The sequence below is a fragment of the Triticum aestivum genome, chromosome 1D (genome assembly GCF_018294505.1).
Source record: "Triticum aestivum cultivar Chinese Spring chromosome 1D, IWGSC CS RefSeq v2.1, whole genome shotgun sequence".
Taxonomy (NCBI): domain Eukaryota; kingdom Viridiplantae; phylum Streptophyta; class Magnoliopsida; order Poales; family Poaceae; genus Triticum; species Triticum aestivum.
This window is the reverse complement of record NC_057796.1, coordinates 272,514,902-272,542,142: the sequence shown is the minus strand read 5'-3', so window position 1 is coordinate 272,542,142 and position 27,241 is coordinate 272,514,902. Positions and strand designations below refer to the sequence as shown.

The 27,241-nt window shown below is 46.7% G+C and overlaps 3 protein-coding genes across 5 annotated transcripts; 1 reads left to right on the top strand and 2 right to left on the bottom strand.

Moving 5' to 3' along the window:
- Nucleotides 1-7,718: 7,718 nt before the first annotated feature.
- Nucleotides 7,719-8,471, bottom strand: LOC123168388 (uncharacterized). The gene has a single exon (XM_044586257.1). It carries the CDS (start codon nt 8,464-8,466, stop codon nt 7,825-7,827), a length of 642 nt encoding a protein of 213 aa, XP_044442192.1. The 5' UTR covers nt 8,467-8,471; the 3' UTR covers nt 7,719-7,824.
- Nucleotides 8,472-10,890: 2,419 nt separating this feature from the next.
- Nucleotides 10,891-16,778, top strand: LOC123181432 (DAR GTPase 2, mitochondrial). 2 transcript variants are annotated; one of them, XM_044593691.1, is made up of 10 exons: nt 10,892-11,124; nt 11,235-11,348; nt 11,466-11,543; nt 11,672-11,819; nt 11,946-12,016; nt 12,394-12,490; nt 12,566-12,753; nt 12,940-14,637; nt 14,774-15,644; nt 16,178-16,778. In XM_044593691.1, exons 1-8 carry the CDS (start codon nt 10,963-10,965, stop codon nt 13,201-13,203), a joined length of 1,122 nt encoding a protein of 373 aa, XP_044449626.1. In that variant the 5' UTR covers nt 10,892-10,962; the 3' UTR covers nt 13,204-14,637; nt 14,774-15,644; nt 16,178-16,778. The 2 variants fall into 2 exon arrangements, with proteins under 2 accessions (XP_044449627.1, XP_044449626.1); XM_044593692.1 differs by lacking the exons at nt 14,774-15,644; nt 16,178-16,778 and having other exon boundaries at nt 10,891-11,124; nt 11,469-11,543; nt 12,940-13,498.
- On the bottom strand, nt 13,363-15,596 carry LOC123181430 (aluminum-activated malate transporter 12). 2 transcript variants are annotated; one of them, XM_044593690.1, is made up of 6 exons: nt 15,309-15,596; nt 15,083-15,223; nt 14,735-15,007; nt 14,494-14,621; nt 14,220-14,363; nt 13,363-14,092 (listed from the first exon to the last, which is right to left on the bottom strand). In XM_044593690.1, the coding sequence occupies exons 1-6, from the start codon at nt 15,580-15,582 to the stop codon at nt 13,463-13,465; spliced, it is 1,590 nt and encodes a 529-aa protein (XP_044449625.1). In that variant the 5' UTR covers nt 15,583-15,596; the 3' UTR covers nt 13,363-13,462. The 2 variants fall into 2 exon arrangements, with proteins under 2 accessions (XP_044449625.1, XP_044449624.1); XM_044593689.1 differs by having other exon boundaries at nt 14,735-15,223.
- Nucleotides 16,779-27,241: the final 10,463 nt, after the last annotated feature.

Genomic DNA, 27,241 nt, shown 5'->3' with positions numbered 1-27,241 from the left:
AATCTTTCATCTATAAAGTCCCAGTCTAGGTTGCGTAGGCTCGAGAAACTGACTGGCACCCCCAAGTATTTCATTGGGAAGTGACGAATGCTACAATTGAAAAGATCAGCATAAAAGGAGTTAGTGTCATCGTCACCCCCACACAGAGAATCTCACTTTTCATAAAGTTAATTTTTAATCCTGACATAAGCTCGAACATGTAAAGTAACATTTTCAAGTTCACAGCAGCGTCTTTGTCATGCTCAAAGCAAATCACCGTGTCATCTGCGTATTGCAGGATAGCTACTCCCCCCTCTATCAGGTCGGGTGCAAGCCCAGTAATCATATTCTCTTTTTGAGCATTAGTAACCATCTTCGATAAGGCTTCCACGGCCAGATTAAAAGGAAAAGGGGAATAAGGGTCACCCTGATGAACCCCTTTGTGGCTCTGGAAGTAGGGGCCCATCTCGTTGTTGAGCTTAATACTTAGAGTGCCATTGTGTAAAAAAATTCCACCCAACCACACCAGGTCAGCCCAAAACCACGATTGCGGTGACATTCAAGAAGGAAGTCCCAGTTTATCTTGTCATACGCCTTTTCGAAATCCAACTTCAAAATAATCCCAGTTTTCTTCTTATGATGAGTATGGTGTAACACTTCATGGAGGGTGAGGATACCATCCATGATGTTTCTGTGCTTCATGAAAGCATTCTGGTATTTACTAATCAGTTTGTTAGCAAACACAGCGACTCTATTATCCAAGACTTTAGTGATCAGTTTATAAGGGCACCTAAGGAGACAAATGGGGCGATACTGCTGAATCTTCTTCGCCCCATTTATTTTTGGAATTAGGGTAATGATCCCATAGTTTAACCGAGCCACATTTAGGGTATTATCGTGGAATGCTTCGAACAGCCGCATAATATCACCTTTGACAAAATCCCAGCAGTGCTTATAGAATTCTGCTGGTATGTTATCAGGACCAGGGGCTCTATTGCTTTCCATACTAAACAGAGCTTTTTTAACCTCCTCTTCAATGAAAGCACAGGTAAGAATGATATTATCATCAACAGAGAGTTTCTCATTGCTAGACCATGTGTCAGGGGACAAGTGGAACAAGTTTCCCTTCACAGGGCCAAAGAGTTCCTTGTAGAAGGTTGTGGCATGGTCTAGTAGGTTTTTTGTACCCTCTATAACAGTCTCCCCATTGGTCACAGAGTGAATAGTATTTTTCCTCTTTCTGCCATTAGCAACACGATGAAAGTAGGCTGTGTTTTGATCTCCCTTCAACAGCCATCTTCCATTAGAATCCTGTAACCAAAACAACTCTTCATCTGCAAGGATCTCGTTCAACTCCGCACATAAAAAAGTTCTTTTCTCATATGTCTCAGGGTCAAGGGGGCCATTTTCCTCCTATTTTTCAATCTCTTCCAACTCCTGCTTGATCCACTTTTTCCTTTTCCTCGCATGCCCAAAAGCATGCGAACCCCAGCCTTTAAAGTATTTTTTGATGCGCTTCAACTTGACATTCAAAATATCAATTGGGTCCTCAGAGTATATAGGCTGCTCCCAGATCATCTTGGCCTTAATATAAAACTCTTCATTCTTCAACCAGCTTAGTTCAAATCTGAATTCACGCTGGTGGGGGGGGGGTTCTTTAAAGGGTCAGAAGAGAGTAGAAGGGGATTGTGGTCCGAGACATCTCGCACCAGTTTGCGAACGGTAACTAGAGGGAACATGTCTTCTCACATAGGGCTCATGAGAATTCTATCCAACTTCTCTAGAGTAGGGTGCCTTTGCTTGTTGGTCCATGTATATTTGCCTCCCCCCATATGGATCTCCCTAAGGTTCAGGTTCTGAATGATACTGTTAAACCTATCCATATACATGGAGTGATGTAGCTCTTTATTTTTATCACAACTCTCTCAAAGGATATTGAAGTCTCCACCAATCACATAAGGAGTATTAATATTACTGCACATCGAGGCCAATTCTGCGAGGAAATCATCTTTTTTGTCATCGTGAGCCGCCCCATATACTACCACCAGAGTCCAAACACTTTTTAGTTACACATCAAAAATAGTAGCCTGCAATAGGTATTTACCTGCAGTCCAAGAGACAATTTCCAAGGTTTCCTTTTTAACTCCACACAGAACCCCACCCGATTACCAACAGAAGGAATCCAGTTCCAACTGAATCTATCAAAGGGATCAACTCTTCTCAAATACTTCGGGTCAAAGTTCTTTTTCTTAGTCTCTTGAATGCCCACAAAATCCAGGGAATGATCTTTAATAATGTCATAGAAGCAGGTAGTCATTCCTTTCTTCCCTGTCCCTCTACAATTCCAAAAGAGACCATTCATGGTGGATTTTTCTTTTTTGTACCCCCTTTCTGGTAGCCCTACTAGGAGACATAGCAGGGCTTCCAGATTCCCCCCCCCATATAGGTTACATTTTTTTGGCTTCTAGTAGTGGGTCTAGCTATAATCACAGTAGGTTTTCTCTTCCTTTTTTTCCTAGACCTCACCACAGTGAATTTCTCTTCCTCTTCATCGTTCACATCCACCCATTCCATTCTTAAAGGTGTCTGATCCCCTTTTGTATTGGTCAACATCAATTTCTCCCCCCCCCCAAATCGTTATGCTCATTTTTTGTTTTAATGTTTTCCGCATTTCTACATTTTTCAAGCTCTCTCAGAATATCCACGCTTGCAAAATCATTATTAGGAATATTAACCCCCATTTTCATCGCTCTAATAATAAGTTCAGGATTAGATAAGGTTTCAAAAGAGTTTGGGCTTTGCAGAGTACCTTCAATATCTCTCCTTTTAGCTGCTGCTAAGGCCTTCTCGTCCACCCTCTCCATCATGCTATGAGCATTTCTCAGGCTGAAGCGTAGGTTTTCTTCCATGACTAGTGGGGGAGCAGGCAGCCCTCACCAACCTACTCAGCCTCATGAGATTCCACCCTGTATTCCTGAGTAGTAATCAGGGCAGGATCACAGTCTCCAGTCACTTCCACAACCTGATGGCAATTTTTAACCACATCAGAGTAAGTTTTCTTGGGGCATGCCAGGTTACTTTTCATATTTTTCTCAATCTGAATGCTTACTTTTTCCTACTCCATCTCCTGAGCCATGGTATCAATGAGAAGTGTGGTGTGGAGGGAGTCATCAGACTCCACACTCTCTTGCGACTCCCTGATGGGGCCAGGTTTCCCTCCCCGGGCAGTAAAAGGAGACTTAACAGAGGATACAACAAGAGGATCATTTCCTTCATTTCCAGGGGTCGACAGGGGCAATTTTGCCCATCGGCATTGCCATCAGGCTTAGCAGGAGCCTGGACAGCTTTTTTGTCTCTGTTAGGATCTTTCACCAGAATCTGTTCCACTTCATAATAAAAGTCATAAAAGTAATCTCCCAGCACAACTTCAGCAATCACAGGAATCTCATCCACGTTTCTGCATCCGAGCCTCACCCGGACCGAAGTCGGGCGATGCAAAGTGGCAGCATCAATCTCCAAGGGGACCCCAACTGGTGATGTTACGTACGCCAAGTTCCTTTCACTTCTTTTATCCAAAGGAACGTTACTTACCTTAACCAATGCCATTTCCATCTTCCCTTTCGCCCCAACCGCAGACGACCACGGAGTGGCATGGATAACAACACCACTAGTTTTAAGCATCACCCTCCCCACATAACAGATCTGAGCTACAGCTCTAGGGTTAGGAATCTGACCACAAAAACCCCTGGCCCAATAGCATGAGCTGAACAACGCCAATCAGTGGCCAGGTAAGTAGAGAGATCTAACTCCATCTGACGAGTAGAGGTTTCCCCTTCCACAATAGTGACCACAATATTATTAGCCCTAGCCTTTTGCTGATTAGCTGAACAGGAATCATGTATGTAACAAAAGCTCTACCCCTTAGATTGAAACGCACACATCGGCGCAATGCATTCGCATGGCAAGAACTCCACACAGACAGATGCAAGATGCCCTAACTTTCTGCATCTCTCGCAATAAGCTTGTGGACAGCGAACAGGGGGACGCTCATGGGATTTACAGATAGGACACGCATCAGATTTCTTGGTAGGGGGCACCTGAGCAGGGATCTATGTCCCCTGTGGACGATTCGTTGGAGGGGTCGGCTGCCTCCCGATGGTGTTGCTGCCCGAGCCCGACGACGCCTGGGCTTTTTGAACCCACACCCCACCGCCTTGGATCTCCCTACGGTTGGACGCAGCCGCTTCGTCCCATCGCGCGGTGTCCTCCGCCGACGCGATGTTGGATGAGGTCGAGATGTCGTAGCTGTCGCCGTCTTCGCGCCTCCAAGAGAACTTGCTCTGGTCACCACCCCGCCCATTGCCGCGGCCAGCCTGCCGCCCTTCTCCACGGTCCGCGCGGCCAGCGCCGCCTCCATCGCGTCGCTCACCACGGTGGCCGCGCCCCGCATCGTTCGCCATGGGAGGAGAGGCCGCCACCACCGCGAATGAGTGCGGATCGCCGCCTACCTTACCCTCCTACCACTCGAAGGACTCTGGAGATCTGGATCTAGGGTTTTTCGCCGCTGCCCAGAAGTGGGAGAAGGAGACTTCTAGGTCAAGGATCGGTGAGGGAGGGGATTTTATACCAGCGTCGCCGCCCGGTGTGGGTGGGTGGATCGCCCCCACATGTCGCGCATCCGCTATTGGTGGGCTCGGGGCTACGGTCGGGTTCCTCTCGAGTCGGTTCAACCCACCAACGCACTGACCCGCACGAGATCCGTGTACCGCCTCGACATGTCCCATACCGCCTTCGCTCTCCGGCGTGGTGGTCGTCGCCGGCAGCCGATCTTGTATCCTCGCGAAGTGGCAACGGAGCGAGACCACATCTCCGACGTCAATCGCTTCACCCATACGAAGGAACCGCGCATCCACCGTCACGCCCCGCGAGTCCATGAGGACTAGCCGACACTACAAGAAAACTGTTAATCTGTGACAGAACTAAACTGTCACAGGTCTGCACAAATCCGTCACGCGTTGCCGTCTGTGACAGTCTGAGAATCTGTCATGTATCGCGCGTCATAATTCTTCAGATGACGGACATCTCGTCCGTCACAGATTCGTGACGGTTTATGCCCGTCATGGAACAGGCCCCAAGCCCCGTTAGGCCCGGCCCAGGCCCTGAATTCGGTGACGGACAGATCCGTGATAGATACGCATGAAGGGAATCTGCCATGGTGTCCACTTGGATCTGACGTGGAAGCCCGATCTGCCTTTGGCCCAATATTGTTTTGGCCCAGTTTTTTTGTCCAACCAGGCTCTAAGCCCAATTTGTTTTAAGGCATATTATCGCATATTTCTCCAGGCTTGGCCCAGTCATTTCTGTTCGGCCCATATTTAAACAATTATATCTGTTAGATTGTCTGTGCTAGTCCAGTATGCTGATTTCTGTCAGCCCATTTATTCTTTACCAATCCAGCCCATTAGTGTTTTTCCCCCAGAATGCTTAATTCGTTTCAATAACCAATTTTGTCCCATGATAATGAAATTTGTTCATTTGGTATAGAACGCGAAATGTACAGAAAAGAAGCACAATATCACAAAGCAGAAATGCTAAAAATAAGATAAGTGCTGATCCAACATTACATATCCACTTCCATGTGCAGATGCACTAACCATCCAGCATAACACATCCAACACAACTTCCATCAAACATCAAAACGCATCCAGTTTTGCATCCACCAACATCAGAGGCAGTTTGCCCTACAAAATTACTTCTAGGGAACACATCTAACACAACTTCCATCAAACAGCAAAATGCATCCAGTTTTGCATCCACCAACATCAGAGGCAGTTTTCCCTACAAAATTACTTCTAGGGAAAAGCAGGTTCCAGCGATATATCACATTCACAGCTTCCAGCAGTATTTTGTTTGGACAAACAACTTACCCTTGTGCTGATCTTGATTGCATCTGCTTTAGCAAAAACTCTATTTTAGCATCCATCTCAGCTTGCTTTTTCCTGTTCTCCTCTTCTTGCTTGTTCCTTGCTTCTTCTGATTCCTTTAACTGATTGGTCAAGGTTTGAACAAGCGTCCGAAGCTCAGCACTTTCCCTCTGCGCCACATCTGCTTCACGTTCGCTACGATTGGATCTCTCATGCACGTATTGGATCCCCACATGCTTAAGAAACATTGGCTTCTTAGTGTGCTCAGCAAGCACTTCAGCAACAACCTTGGTTGAAGAGTTTGATTGTTGGCTGTCTTCTGTAGGTTGAGAGGCCTTGTTTTCCATTTCAGTCTAGCAAAGCACAAAGAGGAGACAAATAGGTTATTTCCCTTTATGTCTGCCATATTTCCATGTACAAATTTAGAGATTTAGTTGTGCTCTAGTCACTTCATGTATCATGCAAGTACTTTAGCACAAGGAAGGAACATGGCAAGTATTTTAGCACTAGTTTTGCTGCACAGTTCCCTGAAAAACTTGCCTAACTCAGCTATTGCTTCATATATATCACTGTCCAGAAACCCTCTCATGCCAGCAGGTAAGATTCTTTGCAAAAGAATATGACAATCATGTGTTTTTAGGCCTTGTACCTTCGGCACTTGTACATCTTGAAATGTTGGAAGCAAACCCATCTGGAAACTTTAACTCTCATAAAAATTGACAAAATGGAACAACTTGTTCTTTAGACAAGGTATATCGGGCCCGAGGCATCTCACATGAGTTTCCATTCTTCCTCAAATGCAGCTCCTCTTTAATATTCAAATCTTGGAGATCAAGCCTAGCATTTAGTGTGTCCTTTGTCTTCCCCTCCATGCCCAGAATTGTCCCAATGAGGTTTTCACATATGTTTTTCTCGATGTGCATGACATCAAGATTATGTCTCAGCTTCAAGTCACCCCAATACTCCAAATCCCACAAACAAACCCTCCGGCTTCAAATTGGCACATGAGCCTTCTTGCTGCCCAAGTCAGAATGCTTCCTTTTCCTGCTTTCTTGTTGTTGCCCAGGTCTAACCTTCTCCAATTCTACTTGCAACTCTTCCTTGGAGAATTTACCCGGCTCATCATTGCGTTCATGAAGACCAACAAATTCATTGTTTCTTCGCAAACGATGTCCCTTTGGAAGAAAACGGTAGTGTCCAATATATCCAATTTTGCTCCTTAGGCTATACAAAAGAGGGTGTTTGTCATAATGAATACATGCAGCATAACCTCTTGTAGTACGCCCTGAAAGAGTGTTCAGAGCTGGGTAATCATGAATGCACCATAGAATTGCAACATGGAGATCAAATATTTTCCGCTATAAGCATCATATGTACGCACACCCTTCCAAAGCTCAAGTAAATCTTCTACAAGTGGCTGTAGAAAGACATCAAAGTGCTTGCCGCGTGATTTGGGACCTGGAATTAGAAGAGCCATCATGAAATTTGACTGATCCATGCATGCCCAAGGTGGAAAGTTGTATGGCACAACAAATACATGCCACATACTAAAGTTTGTGTTGAAGTTTCCGAAAGGATTGAACCCATCAGTGGCAATGCCAAGCCTCATGTTTCTGGCATCTTCTGCAAATTTTGTATATTTTTATCGAAATCCTGTCACGCATCACCGTAGGCCGGATGAATCATTTCCTTCTCGCTGGGCTGCCTCTTTAGCTTGTGCCACTGCGCTTCTTCTGCTATTTTTCTGGAAAGGAACATCCTCTTCAGCCTAGGGACCAACGGGAAATGCCTCAAAACTTTCTGTGGAATCTTCTTTCTAGTAGGGTCTTTCCACCTTGACATGCCACAAACTGGGCAGTTGTCATGCTTGGCATATTGCTTTCTGAACAGAATGCAGTTATTGAAGCACACATGTATAGACTCATACCCAAGGCCTAATTCCTTCAGAAGATTTTTTTGCTTCCTCATACGACCTTGGGAGTGTATTTGGTTGAGGGAAAGCTTCAACCAATAGCTTCAATATGTCAGTAAATGCACTATTTGTGATCCTATGGGATGACTTCAAATGAAGAAGCTTCACCACAAATGAGAACCTTGAAAACTTGGTACAACCATGATAAAGGTGTCGCTTAGCCTCTTTCTTCACGTTTGCCAGAAAAGACTCATTCTCAGAAGGGTTTGCATCATTATTACCATCTTCATCTTCAGTTTCCTTCTGACCTTGTTGTACTGCTGTGCATAGGTCTCCAAACATCTCATCAAATTGGTCATCACCATTGTTACCATCCTCGATGTCATGCACATCAACAGGATGTTCAATAACATCTGCATCGAAGTCTTCTCCGTGATATATCCAATGAGTGTATGTAGTTTCCATGCCATTTGTCAATATGTGCTTGTTCACAACGGCCTGATGCCAGTATTTGTGATTAAGGCATTCTCTACATGGGCAGAGTATTTTATCATCCTCACTAAATTTCTCTTGAATGAGGTTCATAAACTCTTTGACACCATTAATGTACTCACGACAGAACAGTGTACCACGAATCCAACGTCTATCCATCTGCATTGCAGAAAAAGAACCAACTTTTGATGGTCAGATAAATAAAATAACTACAAGTTACAACAGAAAATTGCTAAGTAAAATACAAACTATTTCCAGATAGCCAAATATAACACTGAATGGTAAACTACAGCCTAAAACTCAACCACTAGTCTGTCTTACTGTCATTTCAACTACTGTTCTCTCCTTACTGTTACAATATTACCGGGACATTTTGACCTCTACAGACTGAGTTCTAAACCACTTTGTTTCAATGGCTCACCCACTGGTCCAGTATACCATAGTTCAGTAGTTGCAAACAACAATTCAGTACTACAGCATGCAGCCAAGCTCTTATGCCCCCTGTACTGTTTATTGGCCAATCACTAATTGCTTCTTGCCTTCTTATCTTGTGTACATGGGCAAATTCAGCCACAACAGCATCAAGCTAAAGCATGTAAAAATAAATTGCAGATTAAGCAAAAGGTAATTGGAATTGTGAGCTATAGGAATTTGGTTTTCAACTGCATCACTGGAATTTCTCTCTTTATGGAATAAGAATCCAAATAATATTTAGCTCAATCGATTCAACTACAATGGAATAACAACACTAAGGATGGGAAAGCCATCTTAATTTCTCTTTGTATGCTCAAGCTAACAAAAATAGAACAAATTTCAGAGTTCTTTTTTTTTCTGCCGGAAACATACCTCGCTGCAGGCTGACGTTGAGGCGGGGGAGTGTATGCTGTAGCAACGGCGGGCGGTGACTTGATCTTCAGCGCGGCAATGGAGGGCGGCGGTTGGCTCGCCGACCCGACAATGGCGGACGGTGGCTGCCTCTTCCGCAGTTCGCCAGGGCAATCCCGGGCTCAGAAGGGATCTTTAAGATGACGCCCTCGCCAGATCTAAGCACCCTCGCCCGGGCAATCGGCCGCGCGCTGGCGGCGCCGGCCGCTGACGGGATCAGGATTTGAGCGATTTGCTTTTTTTTTGTCTAGCTTGTTTGAGGAATCGGTACCGTTTTCAATTTTATTTTGACACAAGGCACTCTTTTAATCCAAGCCAAACACGGGGCACACATGCAACATCAGCCGAAGTCGTGATCCATGACAGTTCGGCTCTTCTAAAAAAAACTAGGCCCGACGAGGCCCAGTCGGTCGTTCCTTGACAGTTTCTGTGACAGTACCACGACAACCGTCAACGAGGGGATGCCCTTCTTAGGCCCATCCGCGTCTTGCAGATCGGTGACGGATTTACTGACAGCAGAAAGCAATCCGTCACAATCGGTGACGAACACCAGAAACATCACCAGGAATCTGTCATAGATTACCAGGTTTCTTGTAGTGCGAAGAGCGTCTCGTCGCAGCGTGAGAACGCCATCGTCGAACGTGAGCGTGCGAGAGATGAAATCGGCGGCGAAGGAGACTCGCCATCTCACGTCGCGGTCGTCGCTCGAGCTGCAAGCCATCCCTTTCCGTGTTGGGTGGTACTCCGTCCGTCCATGCTGCGGCCAACTTGTGTGTTTCCTGGGGATCGATTGTTGATAGGAATCCCCCAAAAGCAGGTATAGAGTGATCTGATACCGACAGTTCTTGAATTTTACAAGTACCAATCAGCATGGCTCTCTCACACCATAAAAATAAAGATGCTCACATATAGCAGAAATCCATCCATTGATCACTCTCCACATCATATTCAATTGATGAACATGTAACATGTTAAGTTTCTTTTGTGTGAGTAAAACATTTAGTACGTCAAGTTTATTTTTGTGAGAACAAAGTATAACGCTACTCTTCATCGCCGGCAGTTGTTGTTCTGTTGTGCTAGTTCTATGAGATCTTAGCATGACGACTTCCCGATTGTCTATTACAACAAGTTTTGTCCGATTCTAGGGAGAGAGGTGTGATGACGGCGGCGCGCCTTCGGCTCGCTTCAATGCTTGTAGTCATCGCTAGGTGGTCTATGTATCTGAATGTAATTTTTATTATTTCTAGTGCTCGTTGTACTGCCAAGATTGAAGATGAATAGAACGGAAGTTTTCTCGCAAAAAAAAAGTACAACACGTTTGGTTTTTTTAAGTTTTTTCATGTTGAGGGAAGTATAATACGTTAAGTATTTTTTGAGAGAAGTATAATGCGTTAAGTTTTTTTATTTTTGAGAATCATATAATGCGTTAAGTTTTTGTTTTGTTTTGAGGGGTGTATAATGCGTTAAGTTTTTCTTTTTTCGTAATTTTTTTTTATGTTAAGTGGAAAGCAGACAGTCTAACCGCGCACGTGGCCTTGAAAGCTAAAGCCCATGACGATAAGTTCAGCCTAGAAAAGCAGCTCATTAGGTCTTATATGATGGGAGGTGCTTAGAAAGGTGCTTAAAAAATAAACCAGACTTTTCTTAAGCATTATTTTTCTAAGCACCTCCTCTAAGCGTACAAGGCCTTAGCCCACGCGATAATCCTTCTGGCTGGGTCTTACTCTACGGCCCACCGCAGTATCTAACACTCCTGGTCCGGCGTCTGCAATGGCAAGAGCAGCGGCGGCGGAGGCCTTCTCGCGGCGCCTGGGCGCGGCCGTGCGCGGCCTCTCCGGCGCCTGGTACAACCGTCATATGGCCGCCGCCGACCGCGCCATCCGCGCCCGACTCCCCCTTGTAGACCTCGTCCTCGAGGTCCGCGACGCCCGCGTACGTTCGCCGCCACTGCCACTGTCCTTCTCGCTACCCTCTCCACCTTTCAGACGAGACGGGATTCGACTAACAACTCACAAGCTCGTGGATTCTCCCTCTCCCCCCAGGTACCCGCCACCTCGGCGTTCGAGCTTCTCCACCGCCGCTCCCCGGAGGAGCCCGACGTGCGTCGGCTCGTTGCGCTCAACAAGGCCGACCTGGCTGATAAGTCCGAAACCGAGGTAACTGATTCACGAACCCCACGCTTCACACGGGGGAGATTTCAACTGCTTGGCTCCCTGCAGATATACGCAAGTTCTTTTTTCTGACTCTGTAATTTATCGCCGTTGCTGCTCCAGAAGTGGGTGGCGTTCATGAAGCAAAGGGGCTGCTCGTGCATCGCGGTCAATTCACACAGCAGGGAAAGCATCAATGAGGTATTTAGAAGTTAGAACCGTGCTAGTGTCGTCTCAAGTGCATTCTAAGTGCATCCATTTACCGGCTAAATTCATGATTATTATGCTATTCTTGTATCTAATTGGGGCTCATTTCAACTCTAATGTAGCTGTTGAATGCTGTGCGTGGGAGGATCAGGGAGATCAAGCTTGGGGTGAGCGACTGCACAGGGACTGTTCTCTTGGTCGGTATCCCTAATGTTGGCAAGTCGGCCATCATCAATGCGATGCATCAAATTGGAAGGATTGGGGCAGCAGGTGATGCAGTTTACTTGTTGCCTTTCTGTTCGTAATAGCTTTTTTATGCACCTTATTTTTCCTATTACTATGATTGCTTTGATTGTGATTTGATTGCTGGGTGACAATGGCTGGGTTGTCTTTCAGAGAAGGGAAAGCTCAAGCATGCGATTGTCAGCAGCCATCCAGGAGAAACCAGAGATATAAGTGGCTACAAGGTATTTTGATTGATTTAATACCTTGTGTTATACAGTCGAATGAAGGAAAATGATTTTTGGTCTTCTAAGAACATGCGTAGTACCTTATCTTGCTAAAAGAAAAAGAATTACCTGAATCATTTGGAAAACCCTCTTATTTAACAGTCGAGCTCAATGTAAGCATCATATGAGTTACTTCTGTTCACACTGACCAATGGTCTGAAAATGTCTTTATACAATTGCAACAGGACTCAAGCATGCTGATTGCAGAAATAGCTGCAGTGCCTGTTTTTTGCACCCTCTTGTCTCTGCTACCCAATATCCCATGGCTCGGGAACTATTTATATGATTGTAATGTGTCATTTAGATCTTAACAACAGGAAGTTTCTGGTTTTCAGGTTGCTAGTCATCCAAATATATATGTGTTAGATACTCCTGGTGTTCTATCTCCTATATTTGCGAATGATGAATCTGGTCCCAGGCTAGTTTTGACAGGTAAAGACTCCTACGAAATTCAGGCTTTCACTTGTCATTATATATTATTTTCTGATTCATGCACCTCTATTTCAGGAGCAATTAAGGATTCCTTGGTAGAGGAGTATGAGATTGCGCAATTCCTTCTTACAGTTCTTAACTTAAGGACGGAATGCAGGGAGTGGGAGAACCTGAATCTAGACGGAGATAAATCTTCTTTTGCTGATGCAATTCCCACCAGGAGTTGCCATACTAAAAGGCAGTATTCCTCAGATCATACCCAGGTAAATATCGATGATTATTCTAGTTATTACATCCTAATATTTATTGCAATTTCTTACTATTAATGCTAGAAAATGGATATATTTCTCATTATTTAACGATTTTTAAGAGCATCGAATTCTTGGTTCTGACATGCATACTATTAGCTAGCTGCCGTGTTTTAATTGCTTCGCTTTATTTATGTGCAGGATTTTATCGTTAGAGCTGTTCGTCAAGCGCTTTCTGAGACCATAGCATCTTTTCAGGGAGATTTAGGAAATGAGAATGATTTAAGAAGATTAGTAGAAATCCAGTTTACACACTTGCAGAATGCTTTCAGGATTTCTGCTGAAACAATCGAGGATAGGAATAAATGTGTCGCTGTCAAATTACTCAATCTCTATCGCACAGGAAGGCTTGGCCATTATACCTTAGACCATGTTCCAGATGTTAGGCAGGAAGTAGCTGCATAATCATCCAATATGAAACACGGGTCAGAGAAGGATATGTGGATACAAATCATTACTTACTGAGTCCAGAAAACAGGTCTGATCGCTGGGACATCTGCAAACGACTGATTGATAGACGGAGAATATTTAATTGCACCTAAATGTATATCATGCTAACAGTAGTTATTGAAATCACACCACTCATCTTTTTCTAACCAAAGAATAAATACATATTATTTTCAGAATGATCTATACACTGCTGCTTTGATCTACCCATGAGTGTTTATTCAGCTGCAGGAGAAACTGTGTGGCTCCCTAATCGCACACCATCATTGTTTCTCTTCTCCTCCTTGCAAGTGATATCAATGGTCAGATGGTCATGGCGAGTGAACTCTTTAAAATTTGCAGCCCTTTCCAGTTCCTTTACTTCCTCAATAACCAACTCCAGTCGTACTACCATTTCTACCAGTAACGAAGCAAAAGCAGCGAATGGTAGTGCTTCAGAGAACTCAAGGCTCGTGATAGCTATCTTACTTAGCGTCCGCCCTAATGTGCTCCTCTCACTGCGTTCTGATGGTTGATCTGCTTTTGTGTTCTTCCTTTCTAATATCGATGCTGTATCAGTCTTGAATGAGGGCAGAGCAGTTCTTGAGGTGGCATGCTTGCTTGAATTCAGTTCCATTAGCATACGACTATTGGCAGATCCATGTTTTGAGCCGAGAAATAGCCGTGGTTGTGACCTTATTGCTGAGTTTAGATCCTGTAGTGCTTCATGAAGATGATCGCACAACACATCAGGGGCACAACGATGGTGATTTCTTATGCTGTCTGCAAGCTCCTGTAGAACCTTGGTCACCTCTCGTGCAACTCTAGTGCATGGGGTTCGAAATAGTGATCTGACGGATGTCGGAGTCTTCAACATCGATAAATATAACTTTGTGAGCACAGGTTATTTACAGAAAGATGGTTTTGCTTGAAATAATATTGATATGTCAGGTAAATCTGGAAAAGCATGTTATATCATAAGTTTTTTGCAGTACCTGAATTTCTGATTCAAGGCATCCATGAAGTGCAGCGACAGTATATGCGAAGTGTCTAAGCACAGATCCGAGCTTCACATACTTTTGCCATGGGTAACTGTAACACTGCATTGAGTGTCTTGGCTCCCAGCTTGCATAGTGTGCCTGGCCAATTGTTATTATTTGAGGGCATATACTTTTTGAAATAAGAGACATCCATGACATCAATCTGATAAAAACAATTGCACGGAGAAAAGGATAAGAAGATTGAAGCATCAAATGATGATTTAATTACCAGGGACTCGTCACTTGATTTTGAGTCTAGTACTTCTCTATACCCAGTATGAATGGAAGCTCTCGATGTCTGCTTATCAAGAATGTTATCATGCTTCTCTTGATCTCGGAAATACTCATTCACACAACCTGCAATTTTTCTTTGGTAAGATACTACTGAGTTCTGATATTTTCTTACATTAAAGATTAAGCTATTAGTATGATAATAGTTAGCGTGTTAACACCATATATGTGATACCCACCTTCAACTGATCTTGCCAATCCTTCAAATTTGTGCGCAGTGCGGCTGTGGAGGTCCTCTCCCGACCAGTTTGGCAACACAAAGAGGCTCATAAAGAGGCATATGGCACACCCTATGGCAATTGTACTCAAGCGATCTCGTGCTAAAGGCAGTATGTTCTCCTGGCGGAAGCTTGAGACCGTTATCAGATTGAAGGTTAGCAAAAAAATCACCACACCATAATCATAATTCTTCTTAATGGATGGGAAGAATCTCAAATATGTTGCCGCGAATCCTGTCATTGAAAATGCTACGGCATAAGATACTATTAATTTGGCCATCCTAAATTCCAATTTTACAAGGTACATACCTATCAGAAATACTGAAGATGCCACAAAGAAACCGCGGAAAACTTTTCCAGATCTTACTGCTACAAGTTCAATGATAAATGCTAGAGATGCCGCTATGACTGTTCCGAACCCTCTATTCAGACCTTTGCATATGGTTGCACCTGTTGATCAGCACTCACTTGTTAGAAACCGAAGAACTACATCCACAAATACCATATTATAATCAATATGATGCTAGTAGATTACCTGCGGTAAATTCGAGCACAACAACAACCGTCATGACAGCCCACATTGCATTCTTTCCCACTCCTTTGAACAACGGTTCTAGTATATACAAGAGCGAGACTAGTGTGAGAGCTGTCCCAACCTTGAGAGCATGAATGGCTCTCCTTTGATCTTCTCTTCCAATACTCCATGCGTACGCCCACCACGAAGCAGGAATCCTGGTGATCTTCTTCACTCTCTCAGGAAGCATCAGCAAGCTGTTCTTGTTGCTGCTGGGATCTACAGCACAAGCCATTCTTGCAGCCTGGGCTCAAGATGAATGCTCAGGTTCCTTGGAAGATGGCAATGCTACCAACAGTAAGTGATGCTCCTTCCGCCATCAGCTCTTTATATAAGGTCTGGGCTTCAATAATGCGCGTAACCTTACACATACTAAATTTCGTGAATTCAACGATGTTGTGAAAAGTGGCTTCGTGTGGTTTCTGGAATGTAGCTATCGTGCATGACTTTAAAAGTAAGTCTGATAGCTGTCTACTGGTTCTTTGCATGTGATGGTAGCAAATAAATTCACCAGCTTGCTACTATCTTTACGTGTTCCTTTTGATATATCTTTGTGAACTCTGGTGTAAACAACCAACAAACTAATCTAGAATATCACCTAACTGCAGTAGCATTTTAGTACATTTTGATACTTGTAGACAATACTGTTATCCCTACTCTCCTCGCAACTACCACCATCCACTCTAGTTTTCTTCAGATTTTCTTCCTATTTGAATTCCCCGCTTCATTTTGCGACTTACAGAGCATGAACGTCACTGCTTTTCGTCGTAGATTGGACACGCAATTCCACTGATATCTGACTAAACATCTTTTGTTCGTCCTTGCCGCAGGTGTAGGTGTCCCAAATATCAGGAAGGGAGAGGACGCCACCTTCGTCCCGTTTGTTGAGCAACTCGCCGAGTCACAGGACGATACGCACTTCTCCTTTTCCTGACGCTGATACGTGGTGATGGCGGCCTTGACTTTGCACTGGACCATTGGCTGAGTGAGTTCACGTGAAGAGGACGTTGGGAAAGGCCCCGGCCTCGGCAAGCTGCTCGTGTGCGCGCGCCTTGATTGGACGACAATGGCCGGCTCGTCCGGTCCCGGTCCGGCTGTGGTGGAGAGCGACATGTGCGGAGGGGCCGCTTGAGGTTGCGGGGCGAAGGTCACGGTTGTCGCCGGGTTCAGATTTGTCGTGTGGCCGCTTTGCCAGCTTCGGTGATTCTCTGCCGTCGGATTTCTTTTTGCCGTCCGGTGGTCGACACCTTGCCAGGCGAGGGCACACCTGTGAACTGGTTGGTGGCCTTGTGTCAAACCTGCACTTGAAATGCACGGCTGGTGCTGGACTTTGGGTTGGTTCGCATTGATCACATCTAATTTAGGGATAATTTTGTTTTTTGTCGCTAAGCCTTTGTATCATTGCATGATTTCTAAAACAAAACTTCTGTATTTTTTTTACTAGTGATAGCAACAACTATTTTTCTCTTGTTAGATTTTTTTTGAAACGGAGGCAAAAAAAGACTTTTTAAGCAGTACTTGCACAGTTAATTAATTTCAAATTTGAAATCAAGTGAAAACTATCATAAACCAAGCGGAAAACGACACCAAGGTGCTACCATCGTTCGGTCACGCATGATAAGGTTTTTCCTTGGAACTGCACTGACGACTGGATCCGTGCGAGAGGGGTGTTGCAGCGATGCCTTCGTGAAGGTCAACGACACCTGCACTTGTTGCCATCGCTGGTCACGACACGTAGCCGAGACAAGGTCCCAAGCACTGGACACATCGTTCGCCATACATCAACCGGCGCGAACGCCGTCAAGACCACCAACCACCACCATCGAACACGCCCATTGATGAAGAAGCGTCGAGATTCACCATAACCAATCGCACCTCACAAAGGCCAACGACACGACACGTAGCCGAGACAAGGTCTTCATCCAAGCTCTGGACACACCGTTCGCTACACATAACCAGCGCGAATGCCGTCAAGACCACCAACCACCACCATCGAACACGCCCATTGATGAAGAAGTGTCGAGATCCACCACAACCAATCGCACCTAACAAAGGCCAAGGACATGACACGTAGCCGAGACAAGGTCTTCACCCAAGCTCTGGACACACCGTTCGCCACACATCAACTGGCGCAAACGCCATCAAGACCACCAACCACCACCATCGAACACACCCATTGATGAAGAAGCGTCGAGATCCACCACAACCAATCGCACCTCACAAAGGCCAACGACGACCAAGCTCCAACACCAGGTGGCAGATCCATCAATGGTCAACCAAACGTTGGACCACCGGACGGAGCGCGAGTCTCGCACCCTATCGAGCACCATGCCGACAGGGAGCAGAGGAGCGATGCCTCATGCCAAGAACCACCATGGTTTCGGACTGTAGCCATACATCAGACGCGCTGACGCGCCCCACACACGCCACTTTGCGCCCATCGGAGACCAGCTCCGTTACACTCACCGCATGGAGCTACCCTCCCGCGTCGCTCAGGGCCACCGAGCCGCGCCACCCGAGCTGCAAATGCCGTCGGAGCTACACCACCACAACCGACCACCACGCGACCACCAGGGTGCATATCCATGTTGCCCGGGCCTCGTGCGCACCCCCGAAGCGCACCAGCGCCATGCCCGCGTCGTGCGTCCCGGCACAGCCTCGCCCAAAACGCAGCAACACCTCGCACCGTGATGCGACCCACGCATGGCATATCCGCACCAGCCAGGCCACCCCACACGCTCGCGCCGCGCTGCCTCGCCTCTCTGCGGGAGATGCCTCCAGGTCACCTTGCGCTGCATCACCTCACCATGTCGAGCACCAGCGCGAGCACCCATCAAAGTGGCCAACCCCGATTGGAGGAGGAAATGGCCCCGCAATCGTCGTGTCACGCAGGCTTTGCCCATGGCGGCTAGGAGAGGCGTTGGGGTGTGACGCGAGCGGCGACAAGGGTTCGCTCATGGCCGCCCGTGGGAGCGTCTCTTTTTAGAATAAGATATCCAAATAGTGGAGGAAGAGCACACTAGTATATTCATCTTCAAGAATAAATGGGGTATCCGAAGTTGTACTAATCATGATGGAATTAGTCATATTATGAAGCTTTGGAAGAGAGTAATTGAGCATTGTTTGATAAGATATACGAATGTAAGAAAACAATTTTTTTATCCCTGAGAGATCGGCTATAGAGGTGATCTTCGTACGGTTTCATCGACTTGGAGAAGGCCTATAGCAAGATATCAAGGATGATCATGTGATGGGTGTCTATGGGAAGTGGGACTAAGCCCACATCCAGTTCTACGCTTTGGGGAGGCCTTCCAAACACATAACCGAGTCCCGCTAGGAGTCCACATCTGAAGAATGAAGTATGCCATAGCAGTGGCGAGTCTACTAGGTGGGCTTCATCAGGCTTAAGCCTACCCTCTGTCGGTGTCAAAACCGGCAGATCTCGGGTAGGGGATCCCAAGCTGTGGATTCTCGGATCAATGGTAACAGGAACGAAGGAGACGATGTTTTACCCAGGTTCGGGCCCTCTTGATGGAGGTAATACCCTACTTCCTGCTTGATTGATCTTGATGAATATAGAGATTACAAGAGTTGATCTACTCCGCGACCATATGTTATGGTATAAACCCTAGGGGTATGATGATTAATGTCATAATGATCTATCGACTAGCCTGGCCTTGGCTTATATAATGCACCAGAGGCCTAGGATAACAAGAGTCCTAGCCGAATACGTTGGTGGAGAGGAGTCCTTGTCTTGATCACCAAGTCTTGTGGAATACTCCTTGTATGCGGCATGGGCTGCCGAAGTGGCCCATGAGTGAACCGCCATGGGGGTCCTCGGCCGATCCACCTGGTCGGGAGATGATGCGGTGAGTACCCCCTAGTCCAGGACACCGTCAGTAGCCCCTTGAACCGGTCTTCAAGTTGGGGACGCTCCTCGACCCTTCCGAACGGTTCTCCATCTTCGGTCGTCGGTCTTGAAAACTGGTTCAACAAATCTTCTCATCTTCGATCTTGAGAATCACCGAAGTAAATCCGAAGTGTTTACACGTCGGGTATCCGAGGAGCCCCTTTAAGTTATCGGCCTTTATCAATGCCTTGTTATTTTTACGCCACACCTCGGGTTTGAAGTTGTTCCCATGCGGCGGTGTCCTCTTGCATCCGAGCCCCAACACCGGACTGCATTCGAGGTATCCTTTGTAATCGAGCACCAACGCCGGACTGTATCCGAGCTCCAACGCCGGACTGTATCCAAGCTCCAACGCCGGAGAGTATCCGAGCTCCAACACCGGGCTATATCCGAGGTGTCATAGATCACCTTGGCTCAAAAAAGTCGAAGGAGTTTAGCCGAGCTTAATGCCAGAAATGCCCTCTATGTAGCCGGCCACTGGCGCTCGAGCTTTATGCCGGACTGCTTCCGAGGTGGTGCACCACCCTGACCGCGGGCCGATTTTTTGTCAATATTTTCGATTGGTGCCATTTATTCTCTGCCGAGATATATAGCTAGTAGCCCTCAAGGTGTGTATCGGTCTAAAACCCGAGATGCACCTGAAGGATGACATAAGACCGCTGATCCTAGTAGCCCCTGAGACTCAGGTCGATTCGCGAAATCGGCCTAAGGATCAACTCCTAGCTCAGCAACATACGTAGGAATAGAAACGCAGTGTAATATATTAGAGGTAATAGTGATTGGCGGATGGGCCCCTGAGAGAGGGTCGTGAGAAGTCGCCGTGATATATTAGCTTGATGCCGGATAAGTCCCAGATGGTACTTATTGTTGTCCGAAGACGCGCTTGTCCATAGTTCGGTCATGCCAAACACTGAGCACTTTGAATTTTCTGCATTGAATAGGCAATGCACTAGCCCCCGAGCCACTGGTCGGGTGGCAACACCAGATCAGGGGATCGATGTGCCCCTTAATATTAGTAAATGACAAGCCCGAAGCCCAGTAGCCCCCGAGCCTTAATGTGGGCACGGGGTGGCCGAATTAAGGATCGATATCTGAAGTATAATCACAAATTATGTGTAATGACTCTATGTATCAAAGTACTTTACATCATTAATGCTCAGATCCGCATTTTACAAAACTTTGTTGACCGACCATCGGCTTCAACCTCCTCGGCCAGTAGCTGGGGAGTGTTTGTCCTACTTTATAAAGCCTTTATAAGGGCAAAGATTTACGACAAACAAGGCAATCCAGCCATACGGTTTTATAAACAAAGGTACGTAGAGAGATATGTTATATTACTTTTTTAACGTAAGAAACATCTTCCAAAGAAAATAGTTCCGCTATCGGTTCCTTTCTTTGGGTTGTCATGCCAACCATGATCATGAAACCTCACCTCCGATCATTGTGGGAGAAAAATATTGAGAATTTAGTTTGGGGAAAGTTCCGGAACTATGTGGTCTTTAGCGAACCTGAATTTTCACTTTCGACATTGCCGACCAATTATATCCTTTAAGATTGCTAGCTTTCAGCCTCACCCAGTCTGAGGTACTAACCCAGATGACCCGGTAGTAACAATCACAGAGGTGCTCCCTTTACCGCCTAGCCGAACAGTCGGGAACGTAGGGGTAAGCACAGGAGCCAGGCAACCCAGCTTGGCCAAAATCTGAAGTCAAATTGATGCATATGTATGGCTTTATAACGATGATTACGGAAGGCAGCCCTTGTATATCAAATACAAATGCCGATGATATGTTTATTTTGACTCCGTTGCGACCGTTTATCAGTTGAAAGTGGCCCATCGTCGGCTTCCATCCCCTTGTAGATGCTACGCAGGGTGTTTCCGTAATAACAAACAACCCTTAGCCGACCTCTCGATGCCCGAAGGCGGTTGTGTTAGCGGAAACGAGGCAATCAGATATGCGGGCTTTATAACTTTCACTTAGTCATATGAGCTTAAAGTTGGGAGGCCAGCTACTAGCCCCTGGTTAGTGTTCGGTGACAACCGAGGTCAAGCCGTAAACACTTCGGCCAATGTTATGAACGGCCCATCATTTAACACAGTCATCGGATCGCTGACCAGTTTACGCTTATTGTGAGTCAGTTTTCGGCTTTGTCCGTTGAGGTGCTTAACCATGCGAGCTGGAAGCACAATCGCAGTGGTTCTCCCTTTGCACACCTAGCCGAACAAAGCGGAACGTAGGAGGCAGGCACAGGAGCCGGGCAACCCAACTATTGACCGAAGACACAATTCGAAACCGATGCATATATAGCAATATCCGAGAATGTTTTTGCCGAATCTCTAAAGGTGTCCGGCGTTGCATTGCGAGACTTATGCTCGAAACACACAAATAGTTTAAAAGTGCCATAGGCTTGGAAAACCAAAAAACTTCAGTAAAAACTTGACGTCTGAACTAGATCAAGTGTTTGGTGCCAATCCGAAAATTGGAAAAAAAAATTGTGCTTCTGTCGTGCTTTAGCATGACACATCCGATCTCAAGACTTCAAGCGGGTCAGCCTACGGCTTCAAGCTCCTTATCCCGAAGGCGGAGTACTTCTCCGAGGCCAGTTTAGCGAACTAAACTCGAGCGGCTTTTAGAGAGAAGACAGGCTATCCGGCTATTGACCATACACTCGAGTCAAAAAATGAGCGGTAGAAAAAGATTTTGCAACGACCAAGAAGAAAACATATATACTATAAAACGGCTCATATAAATTTTAAGAGCCCCCAGTTAACATGGGTAAATGGAGTTTCTTTTAACAAACAACGTATGTGAGCATGGTCGAACCAAACACAATTTAAAAATTTAAAACTTTGAGCATGAAAGCAACTTAGCTGGTTAATGTGTTCGTCACCGATGACGCGGTCCGAGCTTACGGCGGGACAAGGTCCTAGCCCCTAAGCCGGTCCCGAGGTGGCGGAGCGAAGAGCTCGGCACTCCGAAGTGGCGACATAACACAGCCAATGTGGCGAGGTGGAACCCCTAGTCCATCCGAGGCGACGAAGCAGGCCGGCAGTATGACGCCGAAGTTCCCGGCGTGGGTTAATGAAGTGATGACGAAGCCCCCTGTCCAGCCGAGGTGGCGTGGTACGTCAGTACGCCCAGGTGACAGCGCTTCCCAACCCGAATAATTTGCGTGTGCACAGAAAATAGTGCAAGAAGGAGATAATAGTAATAATAATAAATTAAAAAATGTAGCATAATAAATAATTTATGCAAAGTGAATAATTAAAGGAATATGGCCCGTGCGCCGAACACCGACGAGGTAGAACCCTCTCGATGATGCCGAAGTCCCCAAGGCAACTGAACATGTCGGTATAGCAATTCGACCAACAAGGTGATCATGCAAGCCGATTTATGCCGATTGGGACGACCACGTCGGCTTGCCGAAGTGACCGCGTGACGCAGTCGAAGTCGATTACCTACACATATAAAATAGTGCGGTCCAAAAAATAATAATATAAATATATATATATAAATCCTCGCGTAATTAATTTACGTAAAATAATTTATTTAAAGATATGTGGCCTGGCGCCGAAGTCAATGTCGATGCAGGGCGTCGGCGTGATGCGGTAAAGGCGTGGCAAAGCCTGAATTCACAGATTGGTCCGAGTTCCGGATGCGGCGTTCGCCGAACTATGTACGGAAACTGACCGAACCACCACACGACCGTCGTTAATGCGGTCACCATTTGATAGACCTGTGTACAGATGATGGAACAAACCAGAGTAATAATTCCTTGGGAAAAATAAACCCAAACAAGCAAAAATTACTAGAATTAATAGCACCTGGTTTATTTGTTGTAGCAGTCCGAAGGAAAGTGACTCCCAAAATTAGGACTCAATCCGCATACCCATTGCCTGATGGATGGTGAAGCGACCGCATGGCGATGCTGGTAAAGGTTGGCTCGCCGAGGCAAAGCCCCCGGTCCAGATAACGTGACGAAGCTGGTCGGTTGACGACGCCGAAGTCTCCGGAGTAGGTTGATGAAGGGATGGCGAAGTCCCCGGTCCAGACGAGGTGACGGAGCAGGTCGGTAAGGTGACGTTGTAGCCACCATGCCAGCCGATGTGTCGAAGCTGGTCGGCCGATGACGCCAAAGTCACCGGAGCATGTTAATGAAGAAATAGCGGAGCCCCCGGTCCAGCCGAGGTGTCGAAGCCTCGATGTCAGCCGATGAGTCGAAGTAGGTCGGCGTGATGGACATCGGCTTGAAGAAGCAACAATGCGACCATGCCGATGCAGGTCGTAACTCGTGACGTGGTCAATGCCGGAGTGCCCGCTCCGTGTAATCTGTGGGGGGGTGATGTTGGTGATGATTTATCCTTCGTGATGCCGAACTCTTGTTCGGCTCGCCGAGACGATAATCCGAAGAAGTTGAGCTCGGCTCAACAAAGCGACGACATGTCTAGCGCAGGTCGGCAGCCGTGGAGCAGTGTTACCGGACTGGTTTGACACCAGCGTGATGTTGAAGAGAACCTTAGAGAAGGCTTAAAATTTTATGGGCATGTGTTAAGAACAACACGCAATACCTTAGAAGAAAAATTCCTTTAAAAAGGTTGTCCAATATCACGTTCATGAAGAAACATGAACTCGGGTCGGATTCGTATTCGCGCGGAAAACAGATCCAAAAATTGGTCCACTCATCGGAAGGTTCCCGGAGTTTGGACGGTCGGATCGAGCTAAAATTTTGAGGGGTGGTAGATATGGGAATTCCGCAGCACATGAACGGTTGGATCTTCCAAAGGACCTCCGAGCTTGGCTCTGGAGACCACGCCCTAAACTCGTCCAGATTCCCGTCCAGATTTGACAGGGCTCCGGTATATCGTAGATTGCTGGAGATTTCTCCATCGGAACTCGATGAAATTTTGCATGGTTGTTGTAGACTTAATTCCGCACAATTCGTCAAAGCGATGCTCGAGGAGGTGGTGGCAGCGGATACAAGTTCGCTGTCCGGAAAAACAGCACGGTCGCCCGAGGGCTATGTTGACGTTGAGCCCTCGAGCTCCGAGGATAATTCCTCCATGATCATGATAGAGATCGGAGTTGATGTTGATGAAGGCCCTCGCCCGGACATGACGATCGGAGGCAGGGCACAGTCCTCGGTCAAGCCAAGGTGACCAGTCGAGCCGGTCACGAAGATGTCGACGTCGCAGTTAATCTGCAGACGAGCCATCGATCCTTTGCCGATCACACAGCGAAACTCTCGATGAAAGCACCATTGTCGGTGTCAAAACCAGCAGATCTCGGGTAGGGGATCCCAAGCTGTGGATTCTCGGATCAATGGTAACAGGAACGAAGGAGACGATGTTTTACCCAGGTTCGAGCCCTCTTGATGGAGGTAATATCCTACTTCCTGCTTGATTGATCTTGATGAATATAGAGATTACAAGAGTTGATCTACTCCGAGACCATATGTTATGGTATAAACCCTAGGGGTATGATGATTAATGTCATAATGATCTATCGACTAGCCTGGCCTTGGCTTATATAATGCACCAGAGGCCTAGGATAACAAGTGTTGGGGATCGTAGCAGAAATTTAAAATTTTCTACGCATCACCAAGATCCATCTATGGAGTTTACTAGCAACGAGAGGGAAGGAGTGCATCTACATACCCTTGTAGATCGCGAGCGGAAGCGTGCAAGTGAACGGGGTTGACGGAGTCGTACTCGTCGTGATCCAAATCACCGATGACCGAGCGCCGAACGGACGGCACCTCCGCGTTCAACACACGTACGGAGCAGCGAAGTCTCCTCCTTCTTGATCCAGCAAGGGGAAAGGAGAGGTTGATGGAGATCCAGCAGCACGATGGCGTGGTGGTGGAAGTAGCGGGGATCCCGGCAGGGCTTCGCCAAGCGCAAGCGGGAGGGAGAGGTGTCACGGGAGGGAGAGGGAGGCGCCAGGGGCTAGGGTGCTGCTGCCCTCCCTCCCCCCACTATATATAGGGTCCCTGGGGGGGGCGCCGGCCCTGGGAGATCCCATCTCCAGGGGGCGGCGGCCAAGGGGGTGGCTTGCCCCCCAAGCCAAGTGGGGCGCCCCCCACCCCCAGGGTTTCCAACCCTAGGCGCAGGGGAGGCCCAAGGGGGGCGCACCAGCCCACCAGTGGCTGGTTCCCCTCCCCACTTCAGCCCATGGGGCCCTCCGGGATAGGTGGCCCCACCCGGTGGACCCCCGGGACCCTTCCGGTGGTCCCGGTACAATACCGATAACCCCCGAAACTTTCCCGGTGGCCGAAACTGGACTTCCTATATATAATTCTTCACCTCCGGACCATTCCGGAACTCCTCGTGACGTCCGGGATCTCATCCTGGACTCCGAACAACTTTCGGGTTTCCGCATACTAATATCTCTACAACCCTAGCGTCACCGAACCTGAAGTGTGTAGACCCTACGGGTTCGGGAGACATGCAGACATGACCGAGAAGACTCTCCGATCAATAACCAACAGCGGGATCTAGATACCCATGTTGGCTCCCACATGTTCCACGATGATCTCATCGGATGAACCACGATGTCGAGGATTCAATCAATCTCGTATACAATTCCCTTTGTCAATCGGTACGTTACTTACCCGAGATTCGATCGTCGGTATCCCAATACCTCGTTCAATCTCGTTACCGGCAAGTCACTTTACTCGTACCGTAATGCATGATCCCATGACCAAACACTTGGTCACATTGAGCTCATTATGATGATGCATTACTGAGTGGGCCCAGAGATACCTCTCCGTCAAACGGAGTGACAAATCCCAGTCTCGATTCATGCCAACCCAACAGACACTTTCGGAGATACCCGTAGTGCACCTTTATAGCCACCCAGTTACGTTGTGACGTTTGGCACACCCAAAGCACTCCTACGGTATCCAGGAGTTGCACAATCTCATGGTCTAAGGAAATGATACTTGACAATTGGAAAAGCTCTAGCAAACGAACTACACGATCTTTGTGCTATGCTTAGGATTGGGTCTTGTCTATCACATCATTCTCCTAATGATGTGATCCGTTATCAATGACATCCAATGTCCATAGTCAGGAAACCATGACTATCTGTTGATCAACGAGCTAGTCAACTAGAGGCTCACTAGGGACATGTTGTGGTCTATGTATTCACACATGTATTACGATTTCCGGATAACACAATTATAGCATGAACAATAGACAATTATCATGAACAAGGAAATATAATAATAACCATTTTATTATTGCCTCTAGGGCATATTTCCAACAGTCTCCCACTTGCACTAGAGTCAGTAATCTAGTTACATTGTGATGAATCGAACACCCATAGAGTTCTGGTGTTGATCATGTTTTGCTCTAGGGAGAGGTTTAGTCAACGGATCTGCTACATTCAGGTCCGTATGTACTTTACAAATATCTATGTCTCCATTTTGAACATTTTCACGAATGGAGTTGAAGCGACGCTTGATATGCCTGGTCTTCCTGTGAAACCTGGGCTCCTTGGCAAGGGCAATAGCTCCAGTGTTGTCACAGAAAAGAGTCATCGGGCCCGACGCATTGGGAATCACCCCTAGGTCGGTAATGAACTCCTTCATCCAGATTGCTTCTTGCGCTGCCTCTGAGGCCGCCATGTACTCCGCTTCACATGTAGATCCCGCCACGACGCTTTGCTTGCAACTGCACCAGCTTACTGCCCCTCCATTCAAAATATACACGTATCCGGTTTGTGACTTAGAGTCATCCAGATCTGTGTCGAAGCTAGCATCGACGTAACCCTTTACGACGAGCTCTTCATCACCTCCATAAACGAGAAACATATCCTTAGTCCTCCTCAGGTACTTCAGGATATTCTTGACCGCTGTCCAGTGTTCCGTGCCGGGATTACTTTGGTACCTTCCTACCAAACTTACGGCAAGGTTTACATCAGGTCTGGTACACAGCATGGCATACATAATAGACCCTATGGCCGAGGCATAGGGGATGACA

Coding starts and splice junctions, on each gene's coding strand:
- LOC123168388 (XM_044586257.1), bottom strand. CDS start 8,466: ATGGATAGACGTTGGATTCGTGGTACACTGTTCTGTCGTGAGTACATT.
- LOC123181430 (XM_044593689.1), bottom strand. CDS start 15,582: ATGGCTTGTGCTGTAGATCCCAGCAGCAACAAGAACAGCTTGCTGATG. Junction 15,224..15,308: donor TGTGCTCGAATTTACCGCAG/GTAATCTACTAG, acceptor GCTGATCAACAG/GTGCAACCATATGCAAAGGT. Junction 14,622..14,734: donor ATTGGCAAGATCAGTTGAAG/GTGGGTATCACA, acceptor GAAAAATTGCAG/GTTGTGTGAATGAGTATTTC.
- LOC123181432 (XM_044593691.1), top strand. CDS start 10,963: ATGGCAAGAGCAGCGGCGGCGGAGGCCTTCTCGCGGCGCCTGGGCGCG. Junction 11,349..11,465: donor CTGATAAGTCCGAAACCGAG/GTAACTGATTCA, acceptor TTGCTGCTCCAG/AAGTGGGTGGCGTTCATGAA. Junction 12,491..12,565: donor TCCCAGGCTAGTTTTGACAG/GTAAAGACTCCT, acceptor CCTCTATTTCAG/GAGCAATTAAGGATTCCTTG.